Source organism: Miniopterus natalensis, chromosome 2 (genome assembly GCF_054644295.1).
Source record: "Miniopterus natalensis isolate mMinNat1 chromosome 2, mMinNat1.hap1, whole genome shotgun sequence".
Taxonomy (NCBI): domain Eukaryota; kingdom Metazoa; phylum Chordata; class Mammalia; order Chiroptera; family Miniopteridae; genus Miniopterus; species Miniopterus natalensis.
Genome location: NC_142082.1, coordinates 28,882,602 through 28,902,516, shown reverse-complemented (window position 1 = coordinate 28,902,516; position 19,915 = coordinate 28,882,602). Strand labels below are relative to the sequence as shown.

General features: G+C 38.6%; 1 protein-coding gene across 1 annotated transcript in view; it reads left to right on the top strand.

Moving 5' to 3' along the window:
* MYO16 (myosin XVI) overlaps positions 1-19,915 on the top strand; it is a 385,194-nt gene that overhangs the window by 35,719 nt on the left and 329,560 nt on the right. The window contains exon 3 of the mRNA XM_087814233.1: positions 15,717-15,787. Coding sequence (XP_087670359.1) covers positions 15,717-15,787 — 71 coding nt within the window. The remainder of the gene's footprint in view (positions 1-15,716; positions 15,788-19,915) is intronic.

Sequence of the window (19,915 nt, the reverse complement as noted above, 5' to 3'; positions counted from 1 at the left end):
TCTTATAACCTCGTTGTTATTCATGACCCTCCATAATTTTATTTTCCAAGATTATTTTCTGTCTCTCTACTTTGTGCATCATAGACAGTGGTCCCAGGAGAGCAGTATTGCCATCACCTGGGTTCTGATTAGAAACAGAGATTCCTGGGCCACACCCCAGAGCTGCTGAATCAGAAACTCTGGGAGCGGGCCCCGCAATTTGGGCTCTAACAAGTCCCTCCAGGTGATTCTGATGCATGCTGGAGTTTTAGTCAGATTCTAGTGGTTCTCACCTCGGCATGTTTGTCACACTCTTCAGTTCCTCTGAAATTCTCTGTCCCAAAGACAGAGATGCTAAACACGTTGCCCTGTCACAAATGTCCCAGTCATCCCTATGAGAATAGATGAATCCGGTCTAACAGAGATGTTGCCATGTCTTGAATCTAAAATCTGGCTTCCTGCCCCTCTGTGTTTCCTGCCCCTCTGTGTTTCCTTACTCTGTTTCTTATCTTTATCTTCATCTCAAAATGTCTATATCTTATTCATCTTTCAAGGCCTGTATTAAACAGTCTATTCTTCAGGAATCTTCCCTGATTTCTAAGCTGAAAGAGTAATACTTCTCTGTACTCCCATAGGCATTTCATTCACGGGTGTAGAATTCACTTACTCATATCTGCCTTCTAATCAAATTCTTAATATAAATGTCTTATCTTCCCTGCTTTACACAACTCAGGACAGGATTATGTCTTCAGTTACTATCTGTCCCAAGCAGAGTTGCCGGTTTGTGGTAGGCTCATAGTAGAAAGTTCCTTTCCCTTCCTTCCTTCTTGCACTATAGTAGCCCCTGAGCATAAGAAACACAGAGCACTACTGATCTATTTAGCAATGTCTGCAAACACAAAAAAAGGAAATACCTGTACATTGTAATCCATGACCAAACTCTCATGGGAAGCATCTACAAGCAAGAAATATGTCTGATAAACGAGCCACTTCATGGAGAATTGGTGCATGATTTAGAAGCTATAATTCCACCTCACTCCAGCTGAGAGGTTCTAGAGGCCACTGTTGAGTACTCTGGAAACATAGATTTGACAGTTGCCTCAGTTTCCTTCTCATTGGAAACTAATTCTACAAGAAAACAAGATTACCTTCTTGTTCTAATAAAACGAAGATCACAAACACAATTTTATGTCTCATTTGAATTTTAGAAAGACAAAGCTTGAAGTTAAACCTGAGAATTTAGGGCCTTTATGTTTATGCTCTGAATTTCCTTTTCAAATTGAAAAAAATGACAGGGATTAACATGCTTTATGCATGTTTGGAAACTCTGGAGAAGTTAAGATGGACCGCCTTCTTCAACAATACAGAAAGAAAGTGAACTGGATGGCATCTAAGTACAGTTTATGGAGGATTTTTTCCCCTTTTCACCCTGTAAGATTGTCTTAAGGAGGAAAGGTGTTGTGTTTGTCTTTTTGGGCTGCCAGAACAAACTGCTACAGACTGAATGGCTTAAACAATAGAAATTAATTTTCTCAGGGTTCTGGAAACCAGAAGCTCCACATCAAGGTGCCAGCAAAATTGGTTTCTGGTGAGGCCTCTTTCTGGCTGGTGTCCTTATGAGAAGAGATGTCATGTCCTCTATATTTAAGCTCTCTGACATCTCTTCTTATAAGGACACCAGTCCCGTTGGATTAGAGCTTCATCCTTAGGACCTCATTTACCTTTATCATCCCCTAAAAAGATCCTTTTTCCAAATACAGTGACATAGAAGGTTAGGGCTTTTACCCTTTTGGGAGGACACAGTCCAGTCCATAACAGGTGTGTTTTGGTTGATTTCTTATTTCAAGGAGCCCACATTAGTTTGGGTCCACAGCAAAGCAGATACCAGAATAAGATTAGATGTGCAAGGGATTTTTGGGGAAATGCCTGCAAGGAGAAAATGGGAAAGACCCAGAGAAGCCTGGGAGAGCCTTCAGAAGGCAAGGCTGGTGTGAGCACAGTTGTGTTAGTTTGCAAGGGCTGCCGTAACAAAGTACCACTGGCTTGGTGGCTCAACACAGGTTTATTTCTCACAGTTCTGAAGGCTAGAAATTCAAGATCAAGATGTCAGCAGGTTTGTTTTCTTCTGAGACCTCTCTCCTTGGCTTGAAGATGGTCACCTTTCTGTGTTTTTACAGGGTGATCCCTCAGTCCATGTGTGTCTGTGTCCTAATTTCTTCTTAGAAGGACACTGCATGATTGGATTAAGGCCCAGCCTAATGACCTCATTTAACTTTAATCATATGTTTAAAGACCCTATTTGGAAAAATAGCAACTAGAAGATGCTCTTTGTTTCATTGAGTTAGAAGATTCAACAAAAACTCCTGTGGGAGGAAAAGAAAAATTTAAATTATTTTTAAAAATAGACAAGTTAGATTAGACTAGAATATTACACATATATGCCAAGGATCACCTTAACATCTGAAATATATTGAACCAATTATTTTATCTGCATAATAGAAGACAATCACCCTTTTTTCTACATAAATTTTTTTACATATGTTCTGTAACTTTGTTGTATGTAACTATACCAATATTTAAATTAAACTACTTGAACTTATTGCTCTGATAATCAGGAGTGATTGTAATCAGTGAAATTCAGATAATGGTATTAGCACAAAATACTGGCTGTCTTTCTCACACATAGATACACTCCTGCAATCGTTCTGTACAATAACATGCATTTCGGCTTTTGTGGGCGAGAGGCTTTATCTTTAAGCCATCTTCCATTTTTGTCTGTTGTAATTTCTTGTTGGACTTGCTGATGGAACATCCATTTCTTCATCTTCTCTCTGGTGTAACCTGGCAGTTCTATCACCTGGCTCTACTGCTGTACCATTTACATTCCTTCTATCGCTGTTTCATTGCTTCCCTGCTGTCATCTCAGTCCCTTAATCCTGTAGGGTTGTCACTTGTCTATTTCCTTTTAACTCTTTAATCCTTTAATCTTCTAGCTAGCTGCCTATCTTCACTGTCAGCAGTACTTTAGGCTATAGCTTCCAATGTATTAAATGTTTCAAAGTTACTAAATCTTTTTGATCCAATACAAATAAAAAATATTATCTTTTTTTTTAGTTTGGGGCTTAAATGTTTTTTATTACATATATAGAATCTCTGGAGAAATTTTATTACTAAACCCTTTTTCATAACCTTGGGTATGTGATAATAATCTAAAAATCTTTGATGACTTGAAAACACAAGGTTCTACTTTAGTACAAACATGAAGCTTCTCATAACCTTAAGAGCTAAGGATTAAATGCATCAGACAAAAATTTGAAGCAATGGTGAGCAATATGGGCCAGGCAGAAATCCTGAAGATTTTTTAAAGTCATTATTATAAAATGGTATTTGTTAGAAGTGAATGTATGATAGAGAATTTATAATGTAAGAAAAAGGAGATAGGACTATTTAACAAATGAGGCCAAATAATTTGGGTTAATTTGGGAAAAATAAATCAATTCGTAGTAATATTTTTTTGAAAGACTTAATGTAGGGAAGGGGCAACAGGTTGTATCAGATTTTCTTACACGTCTTTTTCAAAGTACGCATTCCCCCCACCTGTGGGTTTCTGTGAGCTCCTCTGGGTGGTGTGGTCCCAATATGCTCCTGCATAGCCACCAAGGTGATGAGAGTGCTGTGGGGCAGGAAGGGCATTGAAATCACAGGGAGTTATATTTCATGCCATTGACTTAATCAGGTGGCAGTTGGATTAATAAGTTTAATGGAAAAAATACATTTAAATATAGTTAAGTGTTTAACTTATTCTATAAGGTCAAAGTTTTTCTAAAATAGAATAAATCCTATTTAATGACTCTAAGTTCCTATCTTAAAGTTGGCAGCCACTGTCAGATTTATAGATTTATATAACACTGTGCCACCATTTCTATTTCGGGTAACACAACGTGAGTGTGACCAAATGTCAACTCATTCCACTTCTTTTTTAACAAATTAGTATTTGTGATATACAATGCTCCGGAAAAAGTGTAAACATTTTTCTGAAATTCTTTCTTTTTTTAAAAAGAAAACACCATTTAACAGATAAATCATAGTCACAAAGAGCACATAGTCCCAAAGAGGAGAATGTGGGGTGAAGGAGTGTTTCAGTTCAGGTATGTTAGTCCTTCACATTGCTAAGGATCAAGGCCCTAATCACTGCTATAGTATAATGTAACCAAGCATCTTATATGTCCTGACTCACCATTCTCTTTTGTTTTTTATAATTATTTTTGTAATTGTAGGTTTTGATTAGCTTAACATGGCAAGATAGTAACAGATTATTATTTATACAGGCTTTTAAATTTGCTTTTATACATGCCGAAATTAGACTCAATCTTTAATGTTTACAACATTTAGGGGTGCGAGTTATTGACATAGTTCTGTTTTTTGCATATTTTCAGATTACTGTTGAGCAACAATCTAAGTAAGTGTGAGATGCAGGAAAGTGTTGTGACTCTACTTCATTTATTCCTTTCAGAAAAGTTCTATTTTGTATTTAGCAGGCCAGTTTTTTCCTATTAGATTATATTATTTTAAGTAACAAGGAAAACCAGAAAACCAGCAAGGCCTTGTCTGAGGAGTATAGAAAACAGAGAGGTAGAGAAAGAGGGAGGGGGGGGAGGAGAGACTCCTAGCACAAACCACTTGGTCATTGGGGCTTTCGTTTCTTTTAAAATGAGGATTTAGTTCATTGAGTTGTAAGGTATGGAGAATGCACTTATTTTGTAATTTCTGTCACTTTGCTTAATCAATACAGTTTCCAGTCAAACTTATCTTTTGTTTTTTTTTTTGTTTAAAGCAAGGTGACTTTTACAGTTCTAGCTAGTATTTGGTTCCATATTTGATGAACAGAAATAGGCTAGGAGACGAGCTGAGATTATTACCACTGTCACATTTCTGAACTTGTAGGAACGCATACTCCACATGGGGCAAGGCCTCGCTTTAGAGGTGGACTGGGTGACAACCAAAGAAGTATGCCTTTTAGGACAGATGCAGATTTATTGTTAGTGTTCCTAACTTGCTTGAAAGGTACTGCTTCCAATAACAATATATTGAAATGCCCCTGAAGCCTGATTCATTTTCCCTTTGCCTCTGACTTTTCTGACCCTCTCGTCACATTGCATCATGAATTTTTAAACAAAGAACATGATGAAGCAAATGTGAAAGCTCAGCGTAGATTTAAGCTCAATCAGACTTAGGCGTTAGGGAAAGATTTCTCTTTATACTCTATAAAGAATGATATCCATCATGCTTGCCTTATATTTCCTTGTTTTTTTATGAAACAGAAATGCCCTCAGCACCTCTGAGACTGAGGTGTTTGGTGTTCATCGGTGAAACTTAGTTGGTGTGCATAACATTAGATTTTAAAAAAGGTTTAAGAAATAAATTGAAATTTGCTTAATTAAACTAAGGTATTCAACATGCAAGAATATTAAATACTGTTGATTTTGCATTTGGAGGGCAGTTTTTTTCATGTGAAGATCTAACACTGGTAGAATTTTTGGCAGCTTCTGTGGTGATGAGCAGCCTGGGGCGGGGAGGGCTCACTTGATTTTGTTGAATGCTGAAGCCTCTGGCAAGTATTGAAATTGGAATTGATCATTTCCTGAAAGGCAGCATTTATCTATCTTCCTTAATGTGTCACATGCTACATATTTTTCTACATGAGCTTCACTGGGGACAACAGTTATAAATGCTTAATGGGGCGTGTGTCTGAGTATAAAAGAGAAAAATGTACCAATTTAATATGACTCAACAAGAAAGGCAGTGGTTGAAATAGAAACTTGGGAAGTAGCAGGGTCAAGTACATTAAGTGTGTGGTGCTTTTGAGGCTGAGTTGAAAACTCTAAGAAGTGATGTCCATGGTGCTGACAGGCCAGCTCTACTGAGTCATTTGATGTCACCTGAAACTACACCTATGAATTCAAAACTATTCTTACATGACATTCTTGTGGCTAAATATACATAACTTGAGCACACTGGATAAAATCCAAATGACTGTTATACAGATAAGAAGGCTTAATTGTTCCCCAGAATTGTTCCTTCCCACCTCAGAGTTATTAAAAAACACAAATAAGATTTGTACATTCAAAAATATTTGATGTTGGATTTTCTGCTAATGAGGTTTTATAAAATGTAATTATAGTAATGTATGCATGTTTTAAGAAAGTTATAATGTTTAAGAACACCACAGTAGGGGGATTATGGCTTTTTATTGTGATACAATACATCTAAAATAAAAATGACCATTTTAACTATGTTATTTTTTGTAACTGCCGATTTATACTTCTTAACATTTTCGCTGCTTTAAAATGTACTAGTCAGTGGCATTTCCCACATCCACAGGGTTGTGCATCCACACCACTCTCTAGTTCTAAGACATATTCCTCACCCCAGATGGAATCATATACCCATTAATTGTCACTCTTCATTTCTTCTTCCCCCCAAGCCCCTGACAGTATCTCCATAAATTTCCCTTTTATAGATATTTCATATAAGTAAAATCACACAATATATAGTTTAGTGTGTCTGACTTTTTTTGCTTAGAATAATGTTAGTTAATGTTTGTTCATATTGTAGCATGTACCACATTCTTTTTTTATGGCCAAATAATATTCCATTATACAGATATAACACTCTTTGTTTATCCATCAGTTAGCTGGTAGACATTTGCTTATTTTTGGCTTTGTGAATAGTGCTGCTATAAACATTCATGAACGAGTATTTGTTTTAAGTACTTGTAATCAATTCTTTTGGGTTTATTCCTAGAGGTGGGATTGCTAGCTCATCTGGTAATCTGTGTTTAACATACTGAAGCACCTTTAGACTATTTTCTACAGTCACTGAACCATTTCACATTTCCACCTACAATTTATGAAGGTTTCAGTGTCTCTACATTCTTACCAATGCTTGTTATTTTTGTTTATTTTTAAAAATTATTAGGGCCATCCAGTAGTCCCAGAAACCACATTTTTGAAGGCACTATCCCTTCTCCCATGAAAGGATATGGAACTGTTGTTGAAAATCTGTTGAACATGGGTCTATTGATCTATGGGTTCTGAATTCTCAATTCTGTTTCCTTGGTCCACATGTCTGTCTTATGTCAGTGCCACTCTGTTTTGATTATTACAGCTTTGCAGTTAGTTTGGAATCAGAAAGTATGAGTCATCACATCTTATTTTTTTTCTTCTTTTTCAAGAGTGTTTTGGCTATTCAGGGTCCCCTATAATTCCATATGAATTTTATAGTCAGTTTTTCCTTTTTCTGGAAAAAAGGCCATTGGGGTTTTGATAGGGATAGTTTATGTCTTTTTTGGATAAGAAAACTCCTGGGAAATGAAGGAGCAGTTTGCCATCTCATTTCCCTTTTTCTCCCTTGGGGAGTAATTTTTGTTTCCACTGATATTAGCTGTAATAGTTTGATTTACCAAGGAATAGTTATTACATAGTAACCAGCACTTTCAAATGTTAGTACTCATTATTTTAGCCATTATGGTGAATTTTTAATATGACCTTTTAGTATGAAGTAAAACACACAATAAAATTGCAAAAAATTTGCAATTCTGATTTATCAACAAGTGAACAAGTAGATGAAAGAACAGATAAAGAGTTTAGAATGACACCTACACATGTACACTGATCTGATTTTCTTCGAAGATGTTAGTGCAATGTGGTGGTGTATAAAAAAGAACATTTTAAAGTTATGGTACAGCAATTGACAGTGGATCATATATAGAGGGAGAAAATAAAAAATGAAGCATGTATTTATACTGTGTGCATTCTGGATTTACTGTTCCTGCATCAGGGTCTGGAGAAATATGATGCAGTGTAATTTATGTTGCCGTAAAACTGTCACTTGGGGTCTCTTTGGGAATATTTAGAGAGTTAATGATTTAGAATGGGTTTAGATACTGAGGCTATTCCTAATTCCCAGCAGGAGTTTGATAATAGCTTTTTTTGGAATATCTTTTCAGCTACATGTCAGTGAGTTCCTTGAAAGAGAAAGAGAGGAAGTAGGTTACAAGCAACATTTGAAGAGAAAAATGGCAAATAATTTTCAAAAATATATTCAGGATATTCAGCCACTAATTCAAGAATTCCAAAGCCCTCTACTGTATACTTATTTCTTTTTTTCCTTTTTTAAAATATATCTTGATTGATTTCAGAGAGAGGAAAGGAGAGGGAGAGAGAGAGATTGAAACATCAATGATGAGAGAGTCATTGATCGAGCCCACAACCTGGGCATGTGCCCTGACCAGGAATCGAACCCTGATCTCCTGGATCCTAGGTCGATGCTCAACCACTGAGCCACTCCCGGCTGGGCTAGTTATTTTTTGTTTGTCTTTTGTCTTCTCCACCCCCAATCCAAAATTCACTAGATTATAAATTCTCTGAAGATAAGATTTAAAAAATGTTTTTTTCTTTCTCACAGCTTCAACTTCTAAGATAGTGCATAGCACGTGCAAGACACTCACTGATTTCTGTTGCGTTAGCCATACCTATTCACTGGGTTGGAATTTTGAGTCAGCCTGGCAATGGGGATCTTGGCCCTCAGGCTTACAACCTCTGGGCTTTAGGCAGATCCAGTTTTTACCAAGATGAGTAGCAAAGCAGGAATGTTAAACCCATTGCAAAGTAATATGAAATTAGTCTTACCTGCCTGAAGCCTGGTAGGTCAGTGCAGCTGAGGCGGCCCTCAGCCCACTTGATTGTCCAGTGTACCTAGCTGATTAGTCTGTAGTTCTTTGGCTAAGCCTGGAACCCTATGCAGCTCTGGTCCCATAATCCATTCTCACAGGTCTCCTTTTCCAGGAGGGTGGTTCATAGCATCCGTGAGTGTCCTGCTGATGCATGTGGACCTGATCCAAATTAGAGGCAACCACATAAGGTGTGACTGAGCAGCTCACCTGCATGCAGATTTCAGGTGGATGCTCACTGTGAACTTTAAAACCTGCTAGACCCTCTGAGATCATTGCTAGGCTGGGATGGAAACAAGCTAAACAGCCCTCCGGATACTGATTTCCACTGCTTCCCACCCATCCAAGTATTATAATCCCTGAGGTGCCTTGATCTTAAAGACATATGGATAGATGGGCACATCCGGGACTGGCTGAATTTAAGAATTCAGTGGAAGAACCTGTGCATTTGTATTTTTTTGAAGTTCTACTACTTGTGCTAAAGCTAAATGAAGGTTGAGAATCATTGCCCAGGCTCAGGATGTGTTCTGACCAGAGGCCCTCTCACCTACAAAGACCTTAACCCTCTCTTCTCAGATCACTCCACTAAACTAAGATTCAGGTCAGGTACTTTTGGCTAAATATGAATTTATTGAGAAGAAATTGTGTGTTCTGAGGGATACAGTGGTACACACAGCAGGAGGGGCCGGATTCTCAGTGGTAAAGCATGGATGGACCTGGAGGGTATTGTGCTCCATGGTAAATTAACAGGAGCTGGTCTACCATGAATTGTTAACTGCCATCACTAGTTCTATTGCTCCAAGAGAGACATTCAGAGGTAATTTTATGAGATTGTTAAATCTTAACAGTTTTTCTCAAAATGTTTTCAGTGGGCATTTGCACCAGAATCTCTTGGAGTGTTTCTTTAAAATGCATAGTTTTAGATCCCATCCCCAAAATAATGAATCAGAGTAACTGGAAGTGGGAATAGGGTGTGATTCTAAGAAAGGCAAGAATAGTCTCCAAATGTGGAAAAGTTGGTTCTTGAGGGAGAAACATTTTAACTTTAGCAGTTGCTCGTAGTCCTTCATAGGGCCACTGCACATAAGGAGACATGAAGAATGTCTGTGGGATTACCATTCCATGGTGGAGGCTGCGGGAAAAGGGTGGAAAATAATGAAAACTAGATTGAGGGGCACAGAACTAGGAAAACCTATTTTAAAAAATCCTCAAGTCATTCTTAGATGTCCTGAAATTTGAGTTCTAACTAGGGCAGGGAATTTTTCCTTAAGGAGTATTACTGTGCAATGGACATTTTGTGGTGTTGATAACATAATTTTTCTATCACTGTTTCCTGCTTGCCTTCTTGATTGACATACCAATGAGGTAAGATACATCTCTTAAAGCATTTCTTTGAGGACTATCAACGGTTATGGAAATTTTCACAATTACATTTTTAGAAGTGTTCACGTTGATGTTTCTATTGCTTAAGAAAAAAATGACACTGGGTTGATTTTGTTGTTGTGATTTGTTGTAACTTTTTATTTAGAAACAAAATAAAACTTACAGAAAAGTTGGGAAAACAAGACAAAGAACTCCCATACACCTTTCCATCAGGTTTACCTATTGCTAGCCTTTTACCATATATTATTGTCTTCCCCTTTGAAGGGCTTGTAACTAGGACAAAACTTAGAATCCATGGTTATGCTTTGTTTTACTCTTCCTTTCCTCTCTTGATTTGAGATGTAAAGTCCCCGTGTATACAGGCGACCCTCATCGTGAGAATTATGTGAGAGCAATAGGATGTCCACACTAGCTCACATGATTGCAGAGCACTTACTTTCATGAGGTGGCTATCAAGTTACTATCATCAATGTGATACATATCATCAGCAGGGACAGCTCATGGTCATAGCTAGAGACTGAAAATGAATGCTGGCTACCAGGTGGACTATAGGGTTTGTTGCTGTTGGTCAGGTGGGGACATTCCGTGGGGACAGCTGCCTATTCTGTTAAAGCTCCTAAGCAAAATTTTATGACGTATTTTAATCCATTTTTTACCCCAATCACTGAAATTAAGAGACTGAACGTTTCTTTTTAAATTTCAAATCATCTCCGTGAAGTTTTGTGGTGGCTTGATGACGAAGTCACAGATACACAGTAAATGCTGAATCAGTTCCAAGCAGTCACACTATAAAAGGAACGCTAAGCTTCATTATTCTCTTTGGGCCCCAGATGGCTGTTTTTCCTCGGGCTGTTTTCTTGCAGATTTTATTGTAACAGAAGCCTCAGCATAGTGGGGCCGTTTCACTTGACTGGATATTTGAGTCATGTGATTACAAGGTTGCTGTGAACCCTGCCTTTTTGGAGAATGTATTTTAACCTACCTCTGCAAAGTTAGTAATTATGCTGGCATTAAAATGGATCTTGAGTTCTGTTTTGCTTCAGAGTTGAAGGGTCACCTTCAGGGGTCATGTGATGTGAGAGGGGAAATGTCCCACCGCTTTTCAAGGTGAAAAATAGAGCCTTTGGAGCCCTGCTGCCCACACTTGAGTTCTGGATCCGCCGGGCTGCACTGTGGCTTGGGACATCACATGATCAGAGCGTTAGTTTCCTTGTTAGTAAAGCAGTGAGTCGTGCTACCTGCATTGTGAGTGGAGAAAATTAAAGTAATTATTATATTTCAAGTGCTTAGAGCTGTGTCAGAACCTAAGGACATGTAGAAATGCTCAGTGTGTGTGTGTTTTATAAAGATGTGCCCCCTTCGTTTTCAAAATTCTTTGTTTTAAATGAATTATTATGCAAGTTGCATATATATCTTCATGATATCTTTATATCTCGGTACCTTATGATGTCTAATTTTTAACCCTTAGCAGAGGCATAGAATTTAGTTCCCTGTACATTGCTTCTTTATTTTGTTAATAGATGATTTTTCTTAACTTGAGTTTTCTCCTGAGGTATCCAGGGGCAAACCAGTCCATATTCAGGCACTCAGTGGTTCTGAATTAGTTCTACCTGATAATATAAATAGCTCTTTCAGAAAATAGTCCTTCTATTAAAAAAAAAAAGAAAATTGCTCAAATTTTTCTCTGTGGGCAGATGTCTGGCCAGATGAAGGAAGGGCTGGGTCTGAGCCGCCTCTAGCTCTGTGGGAAGGACATTAAGGAGTTCCCAAGTGCAGTGTCCTCTTTCCTAGACATTGTTGGATGGTGTCCCCCCTCCACTTCGGGGCTTCTCCCTGTGGTGTCCTGGAGCTTACCCTATATAGCCCCTGAGAGCTAGTTGCTAAAATGTCAGGAATTCCTTGGTTGATTGTGAAATTGTTAAACTAGCCTATATTAAAAACTAAGTATATAAACTTACAACTAAGTGGATTTTATTAAAAACAAAAATAATGAATACTCAAAACTTACCACTTCCTAATTACCCCATTACATTTTTTTCTCATTTATGCTCTTGAAATTGTTTACATTTCTTGTGTGTGTGTGGTGGACATGCCACGTAACTGTGAGGTATGTCACACCTTTTCCCAGCTATGGGTTTAGCAATATCACATCGGTAGCTTCAAGTCAAACATGGTAAGAGAATGACACCATAGAAATTGAAAACTACCACTAATCAGGGCTGGCTTTGTTGTCTTCCTAATTGTTTCGAGTTGATGAAACGATGGAGTAAATATTAGTGATGCAGGCTGTATTTAGGAATGTGTCAGTAGCCATGTTGGTGTGAACAGCACAGAAGTGTGATGAATTATGATTACATTAGTCTAAAACTATTATCTGATTCAGCAAAAATGTCCCTCAGGTCACTGATAAATGAGCAATGTTCTGGCATACTTTGTTGGTTCACTTTATCTTACTCAAGACACAACAAACTTTTTCTTTAAAGGGCCGGGTAGTAAATATTTTAAATGTTTGGGGCCACATAAAGTCAGTGTTTGCATTCTTCTTGAGATTTTTGTTTGCTTTTTATTGCTGTTTTATTTCTTATGCACCCTTTAAAACTGTAAAAGTCAGTCTTCATTCAAAAGCTGTAGAAAAACAGGCCAGGACTGGGTTTGGCCTGCCGCCTGTGCCCATAGTTTGCGACCCCTGGCGCTTACCCATTAATGTCAATGAAAATATCAACCAGACATCGAGGTCACATTCATTAATTGTAACCATAGATTGCCTGTACATACAAGAGTTCAGTAAGAATTATCAAAAGCATTCTGCGAGAGTCAATTGGCTATATGGTATTTATAATAATGAGTATTGTACATTTAATTAATATTGTAAATGTGAACTGCACAGCCTTTATATCAGTTACATGGGTAATAAAGTCATAAACACATATTTGTCTATCCACCCGTCTATCTCTCCATTCCTCCTTCCATCTATTCATCTATCTAGACGTCTAGGCCTCCATCTCCACCCATCCTTGAGCATTCCCAGCACACCGAGTGGCCCCCCTGCTTCTGTGATTCCCTCCAGTGTCCTGCACTTTGTGCACTGGATTCCCTGGACACGATGGCCCGACCCGCCTTGGCTGTCAGTGCTGCCTCAGACTCTCTGCAGTGTGGCTCGGATTCTCAGTGAGCCACAGGCTGCTTAGTCCATTCTTCATCCTCAGCAGCAAAGCCATGCACTCTTACTGCAGCCACCCTCTGGACTGAGCCTGACTCTCCATTCAGAATTTAAACAGAAAGTGAGAGCAAGAGACCCTCTCTAGCCTTTGTGATACCCTTTCTTATTGTCTTAGCTCAGGCTGCTGTAACAAATGCACTGTAGACTTTGGGGCTTACAGAGCAAACACTTATTTCTCATAGTTCTGGAGGCTGGGAAGTCCAAGATCAAGGCTCCAGCAGATTTGGCCCCTGGTGAGGACAATTTTGTGGTTTATAGATGTTCTGTCCTCACATGGCCTGGATAGGGAGCTCTGGACTCTTCATCTCCTTTCAAGGGCACTAATCCCATCTTGGTGGCTCCACTCTCTTGACCTCCCTCATAACCACCTAATTACCTCCCAAAGGCTCCTCCTCCTGATACCATCACACTGGGGATTAGGCTTCAAACTATGAATTTTGTGGGGACACACACATTCAGTCCATAGCACTTATCTAATGAATCTTTTACTCCTTTGTTTAAAATCCTCTGCTCCTCCTGGTTGGCCACAAAATGACTTCCAGATCCTGCAGTGGGAGGTACAGTATTCTCCACAATGCACTCCTCCAGGCCATTCCCAATTTTCCACTCCTAAGGGATTGTTCCCTTGCCCATGGTCGTCATTCCTCCGTTGCCTTGTATGATGCCTCCTCACTCCCTTTCCCAGCTTGACAAGTTTCACACTCACCCTTCAAGTGAATCTTGCTAAATTTGCATCACTTCTGTACTTTACTTAAATTCAGCATTTGGTAATCAGAGGGTTTTGAAGAAATTTTGAATACATAAGATATGGATCTTATGATACTTTATTATGGCATTTTATGATTGTAGTAATGATAGTAATAGAAATCACTTAGTGATCCTTATCAAGTGCCGGGAGGCATGATTAGCATGCTGCATATGTTGCCTGGTTTAATTCTTTCAATACCTGTATGACAGGAGTCCAACAATTGTCTGTTATTGCTGACAGAAAACTGAGGCACATAGTTCAGTAGCCAGGCCTCTTACTTAAATCTGTTTAACCCCAGTCCAGTGTATCAGTGATTCATGTTATGTGTAATTCACTACATGTGTGCATAGTGGATTGTATGTAAAAACCTGGTGGCATTTTACTGTTTTAACTAATACGATATAATCCCCCTCACACTGTATTTGTAGTGAGATCACACTTGTATAATTGCTTTGCTGTAAAGACTATAGAGCACTGTGTTGATATTAATTAACTGAAGATGAATGATTTCATTTGCTAAAAAAATTAATGTTAAGGTAAGAGCTCTGTATATCACCTAGGGAAACCATTGGTAAACATTTAATAAACTTACTGTCATCTTGAATGGACTTTTTAAAATTAAAGGTGAAAGTATCTAAGGGAACAAGAAGTGCGTTCATTTATTGTAAGTATAGAGAGAGGTGGAGAAAGAGTGTCTACATACCACGTAGCAGGGTGGTTCTCAGAAACAGGAAAGAAAAGAAAGGGAAAGCCTTGTGGCATGTGTTCTGAACCATCGAGTCAGCTCTGATTCCTGGGGGTCCAGTGAATGAGTGACGTCCACCATGTCCTGCCCTCAGCTCCCTGCTCAGCTCCTGTAGGCTCAAGCTTATGACTTATTTTATGGAGTCAGTCCAGCTCATAGTTGGTCTTCCTCTTCCTGCTCCCTTCTGTTTTTCCCAACATTATTTTCTTTTCCAAGGAACCCAGCCTTTTCATGATGTGCCCATCATAGGACAACTATTTGCCTCCAGCGATAATTTGCTCTAGGACCCACTTATTCATCTTTCTGGTGGTCTGGGGTGTCCATAGAGCTCTCCTCCAACACAATTTCAAAAGGATCAATTGTTTTCCTCTCAGCTTTCTTCACTGACCAACTTTCACATCCATACGTAGTAATTGACAACATGAGAGAGTGGATGATCTTAGCCTTGGTCTCTAATGACACATCTTTGTTCTTGGCGATCTTTCCCAATTCTTCCATTGCTGCCCTTCTCTTGATTTCTTGGCTGTCATCTCCCTTTGAATTGATGACTGGAGCAAGTTGTACAAAATAACCCTTTCAATGTCTCGATTTTTGTCTTCTTGATGTTCAGATTTGGTTCTGCTTGGCATTTCTTCCTTCACCTTAATCAAAAGCTGTTTCACATCATTGCTGCTTTCTTCCAGTAAGATGCTGTCATCAGCATATCTTAAGTTCCCACTATTTCCTCCAAGGCGTTACCTTCCAAGGACCTTGCCTCCCTAGACTTTTCTAATGGCAGAGAAGGAAGATACCCAAATAGGCAAGTGGATGTACCATATGATGTCACGTTACAACTGATGCTGTAATTTTTAGTTCAGGGTGTGGAAGAAAGATTCTGGTGTAACTCCCTTCTCCTCTTTCATTGTTTCAGCACTTCGACTGTTGAAGGAGGGGGCTGACCCCCACACTCTCGTTTCCTCAGGAGGGTCCTTGCTCCATCTGGTAAGAACTCTGATGACTAATGCAAGCATGGGTGACACCAAGGGCAAGGAGACTCAGTTATGGGGTCAAATAGGCATATATGCATAACCCATGGACACAGACAATAGTGTGGTGAAGGCCTGGGGCAGGGGGCAGGGGCAGGGTAGAAGAGATCAATGGGGGAAAAAGGGACATCTGTAATACTCTCAACAATAAAGATAAATTTAAAAAACTGAGTAGCAAGATGTACATCTGACAGGTGATCAGAAAAATGTTTCGAATTAAAAGTCTTTGATAATAAATTAATATTTAGCAATTACTTGCATTACAGCTTGTAAATAATCTTTAGCAAATGGAATTAGAGTCTCTTCCCTAAAGGGATGCTTTTGTAAATGAGTAGTATTCAGCATATAAGCAAGAGAATGTTGTATCAATTGTAGAGTATTAGGCAACCATCCTTTTACATCTATAAGTTGTTTTTATTGTTTCAATGAACTTTCTTATACTCTGCTTGTGGCCCAGCTCATGTAAATGTAAGCAAAACTAACCTACATTCCTTTAGAAACAAAAATGAAGAGATTAAAGTGATAAACTAGATGGGAAAGACTTTATTAATTCTTGACCCAATGCAAATATATTGCATTTTTTATACTGTTAGACGTAGGCTGTGAGTCTGTGATGAAGGGGGAAGATGAACCTGAAATACATGTAAAAAAATCTGGTGCTGCCCAAAGAAACATGGTTCTCAGTGCTGAGTCTCCTTTTTCTGGGGTTATTGAGTAAATAAAAACAAATGAAAAATTGTAGGTTGCCAGAGAGACACAATTACAAGGTTTCAAAATGACTTAAATGCTGAAAAACGCAATTTAGCCATCTGAAATGTCGAGTGTGAGTAGGTTGCTCTGCAGTTTGCCCTGCCTTTTAGGCATTCCACATTAGGAGCTCCATGCTTTACCAGCACCGAAGCTCTAATTTTGTATTCTTAGATCAACGCCTTTGAGAAAAAGGCAGCGTATGTTTGTGTGGAGCATCAAGGATAAGCTGTGGAAATTGTGATTTCCAGAGTTTTGTTTATTTAACTCAATTATTATTCATTGAGTACCTGACTCTAAGGGTAGAGTTTTGTAGGACGTTTCTCTTAGAAGAGGCACAAAATCTTTTATGTTGGAGATGAACAGTTCCCACCGTAATACAGATGGGTATTTGAGAAACAGCTTTTAACATTTTTTGGCATATAAAATTTAAAGTTATATCTACACTTTTAACAAATCCCTCTAAATTTGTCTGTTTACCGACCCTTCACTAAATAATTCATGTATCGAACCTAAGGCAGGTGTCAGGTGCTCTAATAGACAGAAGGGAAATAATGTCAACCAGTAGCAGTATCAGCACCCAGGAATTTAGTCTCATGAGGGCAATAAAGATGGAAACTCACATTTAATTCTTTAAAATAGTTCGATATTGACGGAGTCGAAAGCTAAATCATATAAGCTTCGCTAAAATGCTATCCAGGGTTTTATGTTACGGCTTTTAATAAATGAGCTATGGAGAAGGTGCTCCTGATGGTAACAGAGCCTTCCTGAATGTAGTGTGAAAGCAAATTCTTTTCATTCGGCCCTTTGACAAAGGGTCATAGTGAAGCTTAAGTGAAATACATTAGAAATAGGAAATATTCTCTCTTTCACTGGGGGAATTCTGAACATAAAGATTGTGATTTAAGCAGCGCGGTTTCATGCAGCTATTAAAGATATTGAGCTACACAGGCAAGAGCAACAAACACAAACATAAATAACTGGGATTACATCCGTTTAAACGGTTTCTTCACAGTAAAGGGAACCATCAAAAACTGAAAGGGCAGCCTACTGAGTGAAAGGAGCTGTTCACATACGATATATCTGATAAAGACAATATCAGAAACATACAAGCAACTCGTAGGACTCAATATCAAAAAAGCAATCTGATTAAAAAATGTGCAGAGGATCTGAATAGACGCTTCTCCAAAGAAGACATGTGGATGGACAGTAGACGTGAGAAGATGCTCCCCGTCAGTAATCATCAGGGAAATGCAAACTGAAACCACGAGACACAGCCTCACACTTCTCAGAATAACTATCGTCCAGGATTCCACAAATAGCGAGTGTTGGCTAGGGTGTGGGGGAAAGGGAGCCCCGATGCACCCTTGGTTAGGTTGTAAATTGATGCAGCCACTAGGAAAACCAATGTGGAGATTCCTCCAAAAATTAAAATTAAAACTGCCGTACTACTCAGCAATTCCACTTTGGGGTATTTCTCTGAAGAAAGTAAAAACATTAATTTGAAAAGATATTTGCAACCCTATGTTCATTGCAACATTATTTACAATAGCCAAGATATGGAAGCAAAGCAGGTGTCTATCAACAGATGAATGGATAGAGAGTGTGGTGTATATACAGTGGAATATTACTCAGCTCTAAGAAAGAATGAATTTTGCCATTTGCGACAACAGGGATGGACCTAGAGGGTATTAGGCTAGGGGAAATAAGTGAGGGAAAGACAAATGCCGTATAATTTCTCTTATATTTGGAACTCTTATATATTTAAAAAAAAACACCCAAATAAACAAACAACAAAACAGAAACAGACACTGTAGATACGGAGACTAAACTAATAGTTGTGAGAGGGGGTGGTTGGGCTATGGGTGGAAAGTGGGGCACACTTCAGTTATAAAATAATGAGTCATGGAGATCCAGTGTCCAGCATGGGGAATATGACAATATCATAACTTTACACAGTGGCAGATGGTTACTAGGCTTATTGTGGTGATCACATTGTGAGGTATTTAAATGTCGAATCACTGTGCTGTACAATGGAAACTAATCGATATTGTATGCCAACTATAATAAAAAATGTTTAAAAGTACTGAGCTATGACAGATATGCAAATAAGTCTAAGACATTGTAAATATCAAATGCATGTTAGGGATTAGTACATATAGTACAATGAGGTCGACAGATGAGGGGGAAAAAGGGGATAAATATATACACACACACATATATATATACAGAGAGAGAGAGAGGGGTGGATGGATAGATAGGTAGGTAGGTAGGTAGAAAGATAGATAGATGATAGATGATAGATAGATAGATAGATAGATAGATAGATAGATAGATAGATAGATAGATGATAGATAGATAGCTAGATAGCTAGATGATAGATAGCTAGATGATAGATAGCTAGATGATAGATAGATAGATAGATAGATAGATAGATAGATAGATAGATAGATAGATAGATAGATAGATGGATGATAGAGTCGTCTTTATCAGCAGAGAAAATCTTAAAGACTAGACAGGAAATTTTTAACAGTGAGTCAGGTTGAGGAAAGGAGACAAGATCTTTCGTTTTTACTCTTCCCTTTTATAAATGCTTGAACATTTTAAATAATAAGCATGTGTGTTTATATAATAAAAAATTAATACAAATATAGGGCTGTTTTTACTAGAAGCTTAACTTCTAAATGTTTTAATCACTTTCCTACTCGTACAAGAAAATCTGGTGCTCTTGACAGGGCTGATCTTGGGCTTCACTCTGTTTCTCTGGAGCTGTAAGAAGCAGAGATAATTAGCAGTTTACTACAGTAAAGGCAGTTCAACAGCTTAACAGCTTTAAAATCGAGGAGTCAATATTATGTTTTGAAAAAAGGCAGAAGACTGGGACTCTAGAGAAAATGTCTGAAAAATATCATTATAAAAACAGTCTAGATGTTAACAAAAATAGCCACTATGTGGAAGTGGCCCACAGTTTGCCTTGCTTACCCCACCAGAGCATCTGGGCAGTGACCACCTAGCTCCACCCTCCTTTGCTTTCCCAGAAATGGAAGAGCAAAAGCTGCAAGGGTAAAGCCTAGGAAAACATGACCTCCACAGGGGCTTTTCCTGGGGAATTTCTCGGGGGATGTGGAATGGGTAACACCCATGCAGGACAGTGCAACAGGAAGCAGAGAGGCAGAGCAAAACGGAAGCAAAGAGATGATGGTGTTGAGAGAGAAAGGGTAACGTGTGGATTTGAGGGAACTTGGGAGGCAGGCTGATTAAGAAGCCTGTCAATTCAGTCCTGGCTTCCTGGGCGGGTGGTCCCTGTAGTCACAAAGGGCTTTGTGCTTAGGAGAGC